This window comes from Labeo rohita, chromosome 8 (assembly GCF_022985175.1).
Source record: "Labeo rohita strain BAU-BD-2019 chromosome 8, IGBB_LRoh.1.0, whole genome shotgun sequence".
Lineage (NCBI taxonomy): Eukaryota > Metazoa > Chordata > Actinopteri > Cypriniformes > Cyprinidae > Labeo > Labeo rohita.
In genome coordinates this window covers 36336051-36351833 of record NC_066876.1, presented here as the reverse complement: position 1 = coordinate 36351833, position 15783 = coordinate 36336051, and the positions used below count along the sequence as shown (strand labels likewise).

Sequence of the window (15783 nt, the reverse complement as noted above, 5' to 3'; positions counted from 1 at the left end):
AGTATAATTTCATATCAACTCTAAGAAATGATATTTTCTTGGCCACAGAAAATAACTTTCTCAAAGTACTGTTGCATTAGAGCATGTAGCTTGAATCGGATTTGTAAAGGGACATTAATTTACAAGGCAGAATCAGAATCAAAACTCATGTAATTGGAAGGGTCAGTGAAAAGCCATTAGAGAGACAAGGAAATGAAGCTATGAAAAGAGTCAGTTAACCACCTGAGTGAAACCATCAGTGCTGTCCACAGCTTATACTAAACCTCTGTTTTGTTTAGTTAAATGTACGATACTTGCATTGTCTTGGACTTGCAGTCTTGGGTGAAAGTCTTGATGGTTGGGGCAGTGGTGGTTTTGGAATCGCGATCACGTTCTTCTGGGTCTGAAGAGTGATGAACTCCAAAGATGTTCTGACTCAATGGTGACTGGGAGTTTCTTCCCAAAAAAGTGAAGAAGAACCAAGAGCTGAGAGAGAGAGACCCCGCTGAAATCATGTGATCTTTGGGGAATGGAAAGACATGGCCGCAAGGCCTGGTACAAGCTTAGGGAAGTCCTGAAGTGTTCTAGCTCATCTTCTGACTGACTGAGGCGAGTCACTCATGTGAGACGACTGGAGAAACTAAAAAGAAAGCACACAAAACTTTGTGGTCGAGAGCCACAGCTCTATATGTTGGGGCCTGCCGGGCACGTCCTGTGCCGGCTCAGGCTCCACGTGAGTCCTTCCACATGGGCAGCGATCAGCAGATTTTGCAGAAGAGGGAGAAGAGATCACTCATGTGATGCCTATAAGGTCTCTGGAGGCTGCACTTCAAGGAGGTCCAAGAGCCAATGGTGACTTTAACTTTTGGAGGGAAAGTTTATGACTTTGTCTGTGAGCATGGTATTTTGCATATGCAATTCGACTGGGTGTTGATGCAAAAACTGCTAAGGTTTCTTAATACACTAATGTGTTGCATAGATATCAACAGATAATGTACACCATCTTTTAGATCGTCAAAATACGAATTCAAAGAGACCAAACATGGCATAGTTGAGTTATACTACTACCATAACAAATGCATATAACTGTATACATTGAAAAACACAAAAATACAAGGGAGTAATACTGTACACAATGACCTGGGGCTATGTGCAATAGGAAGGTCAAAGAAAGGTTTATCTGTGAATGAATAGGAAAGAGTCCATTTCTATAGGCATTGTGTCTTTCCTATGGGCAAATGTTGTGTGCTCTGCTTGAATTCTTTTAAGCAATAAAACCCATGTTATCAGATGGTCGCCCTGGCAGCTGAGTCCTTTTGGGGTGTTAGTTGCTTTTGGGGGTTGAATCCAGAATATAGCTGGCTTGTTGGTTTTAAAGATTATTTGTTAAATGTAACAAATAACTGTATGTCTGATTGGTCCAGGTGCTACATTATGTTGAAACTCTGTAATGAATGGCAATTTTGTTATGCAGTTCAAATACATAAATCTTAAATTTAGGCATGTTTACATTTAATTTTTTTCATTGAATACCCTGGTTCCTTGTTGACGTAAAGTTCAATTCTAAATGTTATCAAAAGCAATCAGTCCAAGTCTGATTATTCAGTTAAACTGCCTTTGTAACATATCCTTATAACTTACTTTAGCATTTTGTATTTCAGATGATGTCCCATACACAAAGGGAAGCAAAGATGCTGCAAGTGACAGCAGCGGCCTCAACAAGAGGAGCAGCATTGCTGGTAAGTAGACATGTGAACCAACAAAACTAAAACCTGAATAACTGCTGTTCCAGGAGTAGTTCACCCAAAAATGAACATTTGCTGAAGACTTACTCACCCCCAGGCCGTCCAAGATGTAGATGAGTTTGTTTCTTCATGAAAACAGATTTGGAGAAATTTAGCATTACGTCACTTGCTCACCAATGGATCCTCTGCAGAGTTGTCTAGATTACTTGTAGGTTTTTGTGATGTTTTTAGCAGCTGTTTGGACTCTCATTCTAACGGTACCCATTCACTGCAAAGCGATGCAATGCTACATTTCTTTAAATCTGATGAAGAAACAAACTCATCTACGTCCTAAATGGCCTGAGAAATGTTCAACAAATTTTCATTTTTTGGTGAACTATACCACTGTTTTCCTCTAGATTGAGTCTCTTTATAAATAGTACTGTGAGCACACATACAGTGTCTTGCACCTTAAGGTAAAGAGCCTGTTCGCCTGTGATAATGCTGATATTTGATTTCTTCAGACCGCTGCTGTACCCCTCAGTGGTTCTCTCTGTTCTTTTTATCCGTTGGGCTTGTGAAGAATCATGTCAGTTAATTTGTCTCTGCTGATTTACCACACTGACACTCACTATCAGATGCTGTACGGATTTAACAGCAGTAATGAGCTCATACTTTGCATTGCAGTGGCTGCTTCATAAAAGCTTAGCACATCATTTGTCTTCATTTGGTCGTAATGAATAGAATTTTCTCCTTAATGGTGTCCTCATAACTGTTATGAGTGGAAATGTTTAGAATACAGAGTATTTATGTAATTCTGGTTTCTTTTAACTGAATATTCAATATTTTTTGTAAAATAGTACACTTTGCAGGTGTCTTTTGTTAACATTAGTTAATGTGTTAACTAACATGAACAAACAATGAACACTACGTTTATTACAGTATTTATTAATATTTGTTAATGTTAGTTAATAAAAATACAGTTCATTGTTTGTTCATGTTAGTTCACAGTGCATTAACTAATGTTAACAAACAATTTGTGATTTTAATAATGCATTAGTAATTGCTGAAATTGACATTAAGATTAATAAATGTTGTAGAAGTAGTTCATTCTTAGTTCATGTTAACTAATGTAGTTAATTAACCTTATTGTAAAGTGTTACCGATAGTACATTTTATTTTATAATAAAAATCTAATTTAACAAATGATACATATCAAAGAGAGAGATTTCATTTTTATTTTATTAAAGTAAATATTTTTAAACTATTGCACTTTAGTCATTTTTCCTCATTATAAACATAATCTTGTTGAACAATTTGTCTTTATTCTGTCATAATGATTAGAGTAATTAGATTCTACGTCCCAAATATCTTCACCTTAACAGGGTCCTCATGACTGGAAATTTATAGAATACTATGTAAAATATTTTTATTTTTCTGTTTTACTGTATTTACTGTATGCAGTATTTGTGGTTATTTAATAAACAGTGTATTATGCATGAAATATTCTGTACCAATTAAAAGTTTGGAAACATCAAATTTTTTTAAAGAAATTAATAATTTATTCTGAAAGGACTGATCAAATGTGACGGTAAAGACTTTTACGTTGTTACAGATGATTTCTATTAAAAAATAATCGAAAAAACATACAAAGCAGACAACTGTTTTCAACACTGATAAAAAGAAATGTTTCTGAAGTGATTTCTAAAGGTTGAAAATTCAGCCTTTCATCACAGGAATAAATTACATTTTTTAAATATATTCAAATAGAAACCAGATATTTTAAATTATAATAATATTTCACAATATTATTATTTTTACCCAATTTTTCATCAAGTAAATGCAGCCTTGGTGAGCATAAGAGATACTTTTAAAAATCTTACCAACCCCAAACTTTTAAATGGCAGTGTGTGTTTATGTATATAAATAAATTGTACTTTTGAACATAATGTACCATAAGCTTTTATTCGATGTAAAGTCCCAAGTGTCTAATGTGAAAATGTTAATAAAATTGAACAAATTTTTCCTCATAAAAAACACATTAGTAATCAGTAAAAAAAATTCCCAAATAATTTTTTTTTACATTACTTGAACATGACTTCACGCTTACTACCATCTGTCCTTCATGAAATGGTTAAATAAATCTGACTTCCATGTCACAATGCATGGCTACACAAGCTCCCCCGAGGACCCACGGGTGAGTTACCTGCTGTGAAGGTCTGCGTGCTGGTGCCTGTGTGGTCATCGTGCACTATAAAACCCAATAGTTTACCTTACTTAGTTACAATTAGTTATCTTTACTTAGTTACTATACTTACTAGGTTTTATTAAGTTACAGCTACTTTCAAGGCAAATAAAACAATTTACTTACTTGCTTTGAGTGATGTTTACTTAAAATATCCAAGTATGCACAAAGAAACCAATGACATTAATAAACCAGTGAGAGGCAGCAGTGCACTAATACGTTGCTAATGTGCAACATAACAACAGAAGAAGAAGAAAAAGTTTTTGAGATGGGGCAATTTTTAGTAGACTTTTCACTCACATCTTTCTTTCACTACTTGAATTCACTCATTTCCCAAAGTCATCTTGAATGTTGAATTTTCAATACAACTGAAATATTTGAGAGAACATCACATAAGCTGACTTCATAAATTAATGTTGATTTTCCTGAAAAGTTATTATTATTATTTTTTTTTTAAATACTCACCATTATAGTGAATAGTGTTACTTTTGGTTGGGCATTTGGAACTTTGTTTGTATTACTTTAGTATTCTTTCTATTGTTGCAGCAATGCAACATGAAATCAAAGTTCTTTGATTTTGAAGAAAGAAAAGTAATAAATAGGTTGCTTTTAGAAGGTGACCTATATTCTAATTAAATCATTAGGTTGTGTATTTTTCATGTTATTAATGATATTTTACTGTTTTTCTTTTTTTTATAAACACCATAAGAAGCTTTTATCTGTGTTGATACAATCTTTTAATATTTGGGTTGATGTGCATGAGTCACACACAGACTTCAACATTCAGCATGTGAATCACAACAATGGTAACAACTCAATTTTATTTATTTTTATTAACTGTATCAATAACCATTATATGTGTTTTTTTTGTTTGTTTTTTGTTGTGCTACTACTGACACAAGACAGCAAATGAAATTGGCAAATACAAACAACAACAGTAAAGCAAAGCAACTGCATAATTTATTCATGTCGCAATGCACTCTGGGAGTCAGTGAGTAGCTATTAGAGGAATGGAGTAATTAGATAAATTAAAAGCATTAAGTAAATTCAACTTAAAATGGTTGTTAAAATGACTCTTATATTTAAGTAATGATTACTTCAAGTTTTCCAGTAAATGTTACTTAAATCTTTTAGGGCAACCAGTTTCCTTAAGTTTTTTAAGTAAATTCAACTTAACCGGGTTTAGAGTGTGTGTGTTTGTTTCCGCACAGATGAGCTGAGAGGTGTGACGACGGTGGAACTGATTAAAAAAGAGGGCACCAGTCTCGGCCTCACAATCTCCGGAGGTTGTGACAAGGACGGCAAGCCAAGAGTGTCAAACCTGAGACCAGGAGGCCTCGCGATCCGGTGAGAAACAGACGAGAAACACACACACACACACATACTGATTAGTGACTCAACTGCCAGGAGAACGTTTTTTTGCTGATAGGTTGCTCTTTCACAGCTTAAATGATCTTATGGAGTTCTTAGTTATGCTTCGGTGGGGTGTCAACTTTGTCTTGGTTTCAAATCAAATGGCTTTTAATTAATCTAATATACTAATATTAGATGTTACGTTTTGTGTTTTTGTGTTACAGTATGTGTGGGTTTTATGTAGTGTTTTGTTTGGTAGTGTACAACACTTTAATTAGTTTTTGGTGTTTAATTGGTGCTTTATAAATAAACTAAAAACTACAACTAGTATAGAGCAGATTTTGGTATCTTGGCAAATCTGAGCACAGATTGAGATCTTTGTGAGATTACAAGTTTCTTTTTCCCTGGAGAAAAGTCGTGAGAAGCAAAAAACGTGAGGTTAACATGAAGAAAATGGTTTTTCTTTGTGCTGTCTATTACAATAACCTCTGAAATGACTTTCCTTTTCTGCTGAAGTCATCAAGAACTCTTATTTTTTACCCCTCTCCCTGATCACTGGACATTTTTTCACCATGCAATTCATTTCCAATGCATTATATCAAATCCAGCCCATTATTATCCACTGAAACATTGGGTTTCACCCAGAAATACATCACATTACTAAGAAAAATTGGCAAGTGCAGTGTATTTTGTGTGTGGGGTTGTTAACAATAACCAGTTTAAAAAAATGTTACTTAAACTATTTTATGTTAACTAAAATAAAATGTATTTAAGTAAAGGATCTGCACTCGCTCAGTCTTCTTGATAATTTACAATTTATTATTTAGCAACAGAGCATTCAGACGTTTCGGCATCAAGCCTTCTTCAGTGAACCATATAACATTTCCCACATCAGTTTTTTAAAAACAGAGGTGATGTCCAAAGATCACATGTAAAAAGCCACATCACAGGTGTTACTTATTGTGCACTTAAAGGAGAAGTCCACTTCCAAAACAAAGATTCACATATAATGTACTCACCCCCTTGTCATCCAAGATGCTCATGTCTTTCTTTCTTCAGTCGTAAAGAAATTATGTTTTTTGAGGAAAACATTTCAGGATTTTTCTCCATATAGTGGACTGATATGGTGCCCCGATTATGAACTTCCAAAATGCAGTTTAAATGCGGCTTCAAACGATCACAAATGCGGTTGTAAACAATCACAGCTGAGAAAGAAGGGTCTTATCAAGAGAAACAATTGGTTATTTTTATAAAAAAAAAATGCAATTTAAATACTTTTTAATGTCAAACGCTCGTCTTGTCCTTCTCTCTCTGAGAGCATTTGACATTAAAATGTATTTAAATTGTATTCTTTTTATTAAAATAACCAATCGTTACGCTACATAAGACCCTTCACTGGGATCGTTTGAAGCCGCATTTAAACTACATTTTGGAAGTTCAAAATTGGGGCACCATATCAGTCCATTATATGGAGAAAAATCCTGGAATGTTTCCCTGAAAAAACAATTTCTTTACGACTGAAGAAAGAAAGGCATGAACATCTTGGATGACAAGGGGGTGACTACATTATATGTGAATCTTTGTTTTGGAGGTGGACTTCTCCTTTAACAGACCAATCAATCAAGCAATTTCAAAACAAACAACCAAACTTCAAAAAAATTCAGCACATCAGAGAAAAAACACAAGCACAAAAAACATCACAAATAATCCATCATTAGTACAAACATTTTCAAAACATCAACATAAATGAAAAAAGGGGGGAACGAGCCGACACATCAGGCCACAAGCCGTTCATTAGTCCGTATCGTATCACCCACTATAACCAAACAATCGAAAAATAAACAACTTTTTCATACTTAAAGAAAACAAGAAATACCTAAATCCTCATTTAAACCCAAAGGAGACAAACTTTTTAGTCGGTACATCCAATAAGCTTCTCTTTGCAAAAGATTTTCCTCCATGTTGCCACCTCTACTAGAAATTGTTACTTTTTTGATACCTATACAGCTTAAATCCTTGATATTATGACTACAGTCTAAAAAGCTATTGGTGAATTTACATCATGTCTCCTGATAGCAGATTTACGTTCGCTAATCTGAATTTTTAACTGGCGACTCGTTTTTCCGATTTAAATAAATGGACAGATATTTTAGCATATAAATCACGTTGGAAGTTGAACAGGTGATTTAATGAAAAACGTTCTTCCAGAATGCACATCACTGAATTGGTTTGTTTTTATTATAGATGAGCAGGCAGCACAATTTCTACAGGGAAAACCACCAATAGCACCAATTCACCAATAGCAAGACATTTTCATGATTGTAGTCATAATATCAAATTAAAACCGGTACGAAATATTAATAAAAGCTATAGTAGTATCTCAAAAAAACTAAAATAACATAGATGTGGTGTGTGCAAATTATTTAATGGAAATATGGTAATAAAATGACATGAAACAAAATTACTAAAATTTAATGTAAAATTAAAACAGATACATATAAGAACTAAAAATATTAGTCAAAACTATAATAGCATCTCAATGATACTAAATCAACACTGGTGTAGTGTGTGCAACTAATTTTCCAGAAAATATGTTAATAAAAATTACAAAAATGCAACAAAATGACAAAACAAAAACTAAAAACTTAAAATATTCATAAAAGCTATAATGTATGTCAGGGATAGTAAACAGTGTTGGGGGTAACGCATTACAAGTAATGTAAGTTACATAATATTATTACTTTTTCCAAGTAACTAGTAAAGTAACGCATTACTTTTAAATTGACAAGAAAATATCTGAGTTACTTTTTCAAATAAGTAACGCCAGTTACTTCAGCATTCTTCAAAATGAATAAAAACAGTGAAATTCAACTCAGAATATGACGCAAACCTGCAATATTTAAATATGTTAAATAATACAAATATCCTTTATGCATTTAATCCCATTTTATTAACTGATGTCTTTGCTGCCGACCTTCGATGATCCAATTCAACCATACTAATACGCAAAAGTTACTCAAGATAATCTGACATTTGTTTTCCTTTTTTTTTTATTGCTGAAGAGTTGACTTTTTTTTTCTTCTGTGGTCTACTGTACAGATGTGAATTTAATCTTCTCAAAGCCTGAGGCCATTTGCCAAAAAATAGAACTTTTTATATTAAAAACAAACAAGCAAGCCCTGCCCAGATTTAAAAGTAACGAAAAAGTAAAGTAAAGTAACGCATTACTTTCCATAAAAAGTAACTAAGTAACGTAATTAGTTACTTTTTTAGGGAGTAACTCAATATTGTAATGCATTACTTTTAAAAGTAACTTTCCCCAACACTTATAGTAAAATTACATTGGTGTAGTGTGTGCGACATATTTTGTGGAAAAAAATAATAAAAATGACAAAAAAGGGACAAAATTGTCAAAAATGAAAACAGAAAATATAAAAACTTTAAAATATTCATTAAAACTATAATAGTATCCCAGTGATGCTAAAATAGTGGTGTAGTGTGTGCGGTGCACCATGTTTACTCACACAGCTCTTTAACCTCAGGATCTGGCCTGTGTGTGTGTGTGTGTGTGAGAGAGACCGCAGGATGTGGGCTGCTCCATCACATCAGACTCTAGTGTGACAGGCTGATGCAGGCCTAACGTGACCGCTCTCTCTCTCTGTCACACACACACGAGGAAGATTTTAGCTGAATGGTTGCGCTGACCTGTAGGCAGCCGCAGGATTGATGTGCATATTACTGAATGCAGAGTTGCAAACGTTTGTTTTGCAGCCAGGTGATTTAAAGCCTGTGACCCTGTATTTAAGCTTCCAGCTAATGGTTTCATCCCTTTCTGAAGCTTTAGAGCAGATGTGCGAGTTTGTAATTATTATGCGCGTTAATGCTGTTTAACTCCACTGCATAATTATTAAGCAGAATCACCAAATGATGTGTTTGGGTGTTTCGTTTTGCCTTTGGTCGTGTGCTCATGTGTAAATTAACTACTTTTGTGTGTCGTCATTGTGTCGGTTCCGAGCGTGTGCCGTTGTCTAAGTTAATGCGATGCTTACAGGCAAAATCCTAGCACTGGGTGACAGCGGCGGCTTAAATTAGCTTCTACAACAGCACACGAGGAGTCAGCTCTGCTAACATCACACATATTTACACTCACACACCACATGTACCTGCTGCACAACGCTAAGACGCACCTTTCTGCAGCAGATGCTGTTTGTTAATAATTGTGCACGTCTCATCAGTGATATATATGGAATTACTTTTGTGCTTTACTCCTGTGAATGAAAGAGTAAGAATCTTAAAGAAGAAGTCCACTTCCGAAACAACAAAACAAAGATTTACATATATTGTACTCACTCCCTTGTCATCCAAGATGTTCATGTCTTTCTTTCTTCAGTCGTAAAGAAATTATGTTTTTGAGGAATACATTTCAGCATTTTTCTCCATATAATGGACTGATATTTTGAACTTCCAAAATGCAGTTTAAAAGCGGCTTCAAATGATCCCAAATGTGGCTGTAAATGATTACAGCTGAGAAAGAAGGGTCTTATCGATCGGTTATTTTCATTAAAAAAAAAATACAATTTATATACTTCTTAAATTACTGGACTGTTTTTTTTTTCCAGTTCGTGACAAGTTAGGGTATGTCGAAAAACTCCCATCTCATGTTCTCCCTCAACTTCGAAATCGTCCTATATCACTGTTTTACCTTTTTTGTTAAGGGTGTTTGATCTTTGCATGTTCACTTTGCAAACACTGTGTCTCTACTTCTGCAGCAATGTAGGATGATTTTGAAATGATTTTTGATGTTCAGGGAGAAAATACGATCAGAGTTTTTCGACATACCCTAACTATCTTGAGTCAGAATACACAGAGTTCAGAGAGAGAAAGACAAGACGAGCGTTTGAAATTAAAAAGTATTTGAATTGTGTTTTTTAAATAAAAATAACCAATCGTTTCGCTAGATAAGACCCTTCTTTCTCGGCTCATTTGGGTGCATTTGGGATTGTTTGAAGCTGCATTTAAACTACATTTCTTCTTCTTTCTGTAAACTTGTGAAATTTTCCATATGTATCTGTGTGGCAGAAGTGACCAGCTCAATGTCGGGGACTACATCAAGTCAGTGAACGGGATAAATCTGTCCAAACTCAGACATGATGAGATCATCAGCATGCTGAAGAACATCGGTGAGCGTGTGGTGCTGGAGGTGGAGTACGAGCTGCCACCATTCGGTACGGACTCAAATACATTCACAATGACATTCATCTTCTGCTGAATAAATGTTTGGTGTGGTACTGTTTACTGTTTTGGAAATAAGTCTCTTCTGCTCACCAAGGCTGCAAATATTTGATTAAAATACAGTAAAAATCAGTAATATTATGAAATATTATTACAATTCAAAATAATTGTTTTCTATTTGGATATTTTGTACATTGTAATTTATTCTGTGATGCAAAGCTGAATTTTCAGCATCATTACATGATCCTTCAGAAATTATTCTAATATGCTGATTTGCTACTCGAGAAACATTGTTTATTTTTTAAGTTAATTTCTTAACATTGTAAATGTATTTACAGACTCTTTTGATCATTTTAATAATGAATAAAAGTAATAATTTCTTACAAAAACAAAACTCTGTCTGACCCCAAACAGTCATTTACTACCACAGTATCTATCAAATGACCTGATACCACCAGTATTGTGGGATTAGTGTTTATGGCATTGTTAAAGTAAAAATGTTTCCGTCTGTAGTTCTGTATCTCATCCTCCTGTGACATTAACACAAGCTGTTCTTTGTGTTTAGCTCCCAGCAATCCCTGCAGCGTCATCTCCAAAACTATTGAAGTGTGCTTGGAAAAAGAAGGAAACAGCTTTGGCTTCGTTCTGAGAGGTACCGAACCACCATCAGACACCAAATGTCTTTACATGAATATTACATGTGTTTTTAACTTTATATGATGTTGTGACCCTAAAACTGAGAAAAAAAAAAAATTAATTAATGATGGTTTGAAATCAAACTAGCAATTTTACAAATTATATCACAAAGAATATTCCAGGTTCATTACAACTAGAGGTCGACTGATATATCGGTTTTGCCGATTAATCGGCACCGATAGTTGATCGGCGGAACTATCAGTTATCGGCAAAAATCCATGCCGATAGTTTTTTATAGACAACGAAGCGGTGTGTACAGTATACTGTAGTTCGTGTTTTCATGTCCTCACTAAGTGATGAATTTGTTGACTAGATGCTGCATTAGTGGAGAAAGGACAGCAGTATACTTTTGCCCGTTTGGTGATCAAATAAAGTTTTGTAGACGCCGCTTGAATTGAACGCGACGTGTCTAGTGTGTGTGATACCGGATAGCTGTGAGTTCTTCTAGACTCGGCGCTGCACTTTTCCCGTTGTGTGACTAACATATTTTTATATTTTGATTAGATAACTACAAATGTTTTAGAATAGAAGCAGTTAAATAGTGAAAGTACACAATATCCACATGTATGCAGTTTCAATACTGTGGCCTTTGTGTAGATATTTAAAGATGGGCAACTTCAGCTTGATTGTTGTTGTAATAGTATCACTTTACAATATGAGTCCATTTGTAACATTAAGATTGATAAAAGCTGTAGAATAGAAGTATTGTTCCTTGTTAGAGTGTGTTAATTTCAGCATTTACTGACATATTTAAAATTTTTAGTTGCTTTTGTTAACATTAATGAACAATGAACTAACTGTAATGATCTATATATATATAATTAGTATTAATATTTTTATTCATTTACAAAGTATGGTTCAGTAGGCTACTTTTTCTTTTTAAATAGTAGAGCACTATTTATTTTCCATTCAGTATCCTTTTTAAAAATCGGTCGATTAATCGGTATCGGGCAGTGTGGCAGTTATCGGTTATCGGTAATTGGTAAAATCCAATATCGGTCGATCTCTAATTACAACATTGTTTCAGTTGGTGAGGGAACAGCATGACAGTTGTGCTAGTAATTAATTTAATCATAAAAATGTTGAATTAAAATAAATCATTTATATTTATATTTTCAGAAATTAAATATTTCTTTACTTGCATATCATGTGTAATATTGAAATATTAAAGGATTGGTTTACATTTCCTGATAATTTACTCAGCCCCACGTTATCCGAGATGTTCATGTCTTTCTTTTTTCAGTCAAAAACACATTTTTGAGGAAAACATTCCAGGGTTTTTCTCCATATAGTGGACTTTTTATTGGTGGCCAACAGGTTGAAGGTCCAAATTGCAGTTTCAATGCAGCTTCAAAGGGGTCTAAACAATCCCAGCTGAGGAAAAATGGTCTTACCTAGTGAAACAATTGGTCGTTTTCTACAAAAATAAAAATTTATATAATTTTTAACTACAAATGCTTATCTTGCACTAGCTCAACTTTGTGCATTATGTAATCACGTGGGAAAAGTCTAGCATGACATAGGCAGAAGCATCGATCCAGTGTTTGCAAAGTGAATGTGCAAAGAAAGTCAAACGCCCTTTACAGAAAAGGCAAAACAACAATGTTGGACGATTTTGAAAATCAGATGTTTTTCACCCTACCCTTCTTTTTTGAACCAGAGTACACAGATGAAGAGCAAAGCATGTGTGACCTTTCCAACGTGATAAGAGCTAATGCAAGACAAGCATTTGTGGTTAAACTGTATCTAAATTGTATTTGTTTTTTTTAGAAAATGACAGATCGCTTGTCTAGATAAGACCGTTATTCCTCGGCTGGGATTGTGTAGAGCCCTTTGAAGCTGCATTGAAACTGCAATGTGGGCCTTCAACCTATTGGCCACCATTGAAGTCCACTATATGGAGAAAAATCCTGGAATGTTTTCCTCAAAAACCTTAATTTCTGTTCAACTGAAAAAAGAAATGATCTTGGATGACATGTTGGTGAGTAAATTATCAGGAAAGTTTAATTCTGGAAGTGAACTAATTCTTTAACTTAAAATCACAGACACTTAGAGAAAATATTTTAGAATAAAGTGGCCTGATTTGACCAAAAGTTTGGGAATCGAAAGCACTGTGCGCTTGTAACTTGTTTTTACAAACTGAGGGAAAATGTAAAATTTATTTTAAAGCATTTGTGTGACATTACTCTCAAGGTCAGCAGGTGTGTCTGTGTTTTGTGTGTTCAGCTGCTTTTTATGACTAAAGGCATTCGGGTTGGCATGTCAGGTGTGCATTTCACATGCTTTCAGGGGGGTTTCATGAGGACTGGCATAAGGCTCGACCTCTAGTTGTGACCTACGTCAGGCCTGGCGGACCCGCAGACAGGTGAGACCACGATGACTCAAATCATTGGGGTGTGTGTGTGTGTGTGTGTGTGAGACACGAGGCCCTTTAGAACATCTCGGTTTATTAATTAGCAGAATGTATGAATCATCATGAAGCTCTCTGCCTCTGTGTGTGTGCCACATCAGTGCCGCCTGCATGCGTTCGGTAGGTTATTTAAGTATATTGCCGTAGTAGTGTTTTTTGTATCTGTGTATGAGATGTTACGTATTTGGTCTAGATTATGAGTGCATTCTGTATGTTGTGTGTGTGTGATCGTTGAACCCTGTAAGCTGGTTCTGGAGGCACACATGGTAACTGAAGCATAGGCTGATGACATTAGAATGAGTGAGAAGGGTAGAACACAGCCTGAAGCATGCGCGCACACACACACACAAGAGCAGACGAAACACATGCATATGAACACTTCTTGTTTCAACTTCTTGTTGTAATGTGAATTAGATTAGCATAATAATTACATATCCACAATGCATATTGTTCATGCAAAATGGCGCTTTTATGTTGCATGTTTGTGTTTCTGCATAATTCGCTATTTAAAGCAATTGTGCTGTTGTAAGTTATCAACACATTAGTCAGGATGAAACATGCATGAATTACAGTTGAGGTCAAAAGTTTGCACCCCCTTTCAGAATCATTAAAAATGTTATTTTACCGAAATAAGAGGGATCATACAAAAATGCATGTTATTGTCTATTTGATACTGAGCTGAATAAAATAAAATGACGTGGTTCAAAAGTTTACATCCCCTTGATTCTTAATACTGTGTTTTTACCTGAATCACGTAAGATCCACAGCTGTTTTGTGTTTAACTTAACAGTTAAACTGCCTGCTGTTCTTCAGAAAAATCCTTCATTTGAAAAATGTTTAGAAGTCAACTAGAAAATAAGACAAAATACTCATTAAAGTTGAAGTCCACTTTCAAAACAAAGATTCACATATAATGTACTCACCCCCTTGTCATCCAAGATGCTCATGTCTTTCTTTCTTCAGTCGTAAAGAAATTATGTTTTTTGAGGAAAACATTTCAGGATTTTTCTCCATATAATGGACTGATATGGTGCCCCGATTATGAACTTCCAAAATGCAGTTTAAATGCGGCTTCAAACGATCACAAATGCGGTTGTAAACAATCACAGCTGAGAAAGAAGGGTCTTATCAAGAGAAACAATTGGTTATTTTTATAAAAAAAAAAATGCAATTTAAATACTTTTTAATGTCAAACGTTTTGTGTTTAACTTAACAGTTAAACTGCCTGCTGTTCTTCAGAAAAATCCTTCAGGCCCCACAAATTCTTTGGTTTTGTGTATTTGAACCCTTTCCAACAATGACTGTATGATTTTGAGATCCATCTTTTCACACTGAGGACAACTGAGGGACTCATATGCAACTATTACAGAAGGTTCAAACACTCACTGATGCTCCAGAAGGAAAAACGATGCATTAAGAGCCAGGGGTGAAAACTTTTGAACAAAATAGAGATGTATGCATTTTTCTGATTTTGTCTAAATATCATATTTTTTCATTTAGTACCGCCCTTCGGAAGCTACAGAAGATGATTACCTGTTTCCCAGAAGACAAAATAAGTTAAATTTATCCTGATCTTCAAGTTCCAAAAGTTTTCACCCCCCGGCTTTTAATGCATCGTGTTTCCTTCTGGAGCATCAGTGAGTGTTTGAACCTTCTGTAATAGTTGCATATGAGTCTCTCAGTTGTCCTCAGTGTGAAAAGATGGATCTCAAAATCATACAGTCATTGTTGGAAAGGGTTCAAATACACAAAAATGCTGGAAAACCCTCCAAAAATTTGTGGGATCTGAAGGATTTTTCTGAAGAAAAGTGGGCAGGACAAACAAGGGACTCATAAGCAGTTATCACTAAACAAACAAACAAACAAACAAAAAAACAGCTGTGGATCATTCAGGTAACAACACAGTATTAATAATCAAGAGAAAGTAAACATTTGACATGAAGTCATTTTTATAAAATATCATTTTATATATATATATATATTTTTTTTTTTTTATTGTGCGTTATATGCAAACTTCTTTTATGTGAAATATCCTATTCAGGTCAGTACTAAATAGACCATAACATGCATTTTGTATGATGCCTCTAACATTTTTAATAATTCTGAAAGGGGGATGCAAACGTTTGACCTCAAGTGTATTCATG

At 34.7% G+C, this 15783-nt stretch overlaps 1 protein-coding gene across 4 annotated transcripts in view; it reads left to right on the top strand.

Moving 5' to 3' along the window:
- grip2a (glutamate receptor interacting protein 2a) overlaps positions 1-15783 on the top strand; it is a 57993-nt gene that overhangs the window by 12108 nt on the left and 30102 nt on the right. For all 4 annotated transcript variants that reach the window (XM_051116822.1, XM_051116825.1, XM_051116823.1 and 1 more), the window contains exons 2-6: positions 1641-1718; positions 5160-5295; positions 10381-10526; positions 11099-11185; positions 13519-13594. In XM_051116822.1, coding sequence (XP_050972779.1) covers positions 1641-1718; positions 5160-5295; positions 10381-10526; positions 11099-11185; positions 13519-13594 — 523 coding nt within the window. The remainder of the gene's footprint in view (positions 1-1640; positions 1719-5159; positions 5296-10380; positions 10527-11098; positions 11186-13518; positions 13595-15783) is intronic.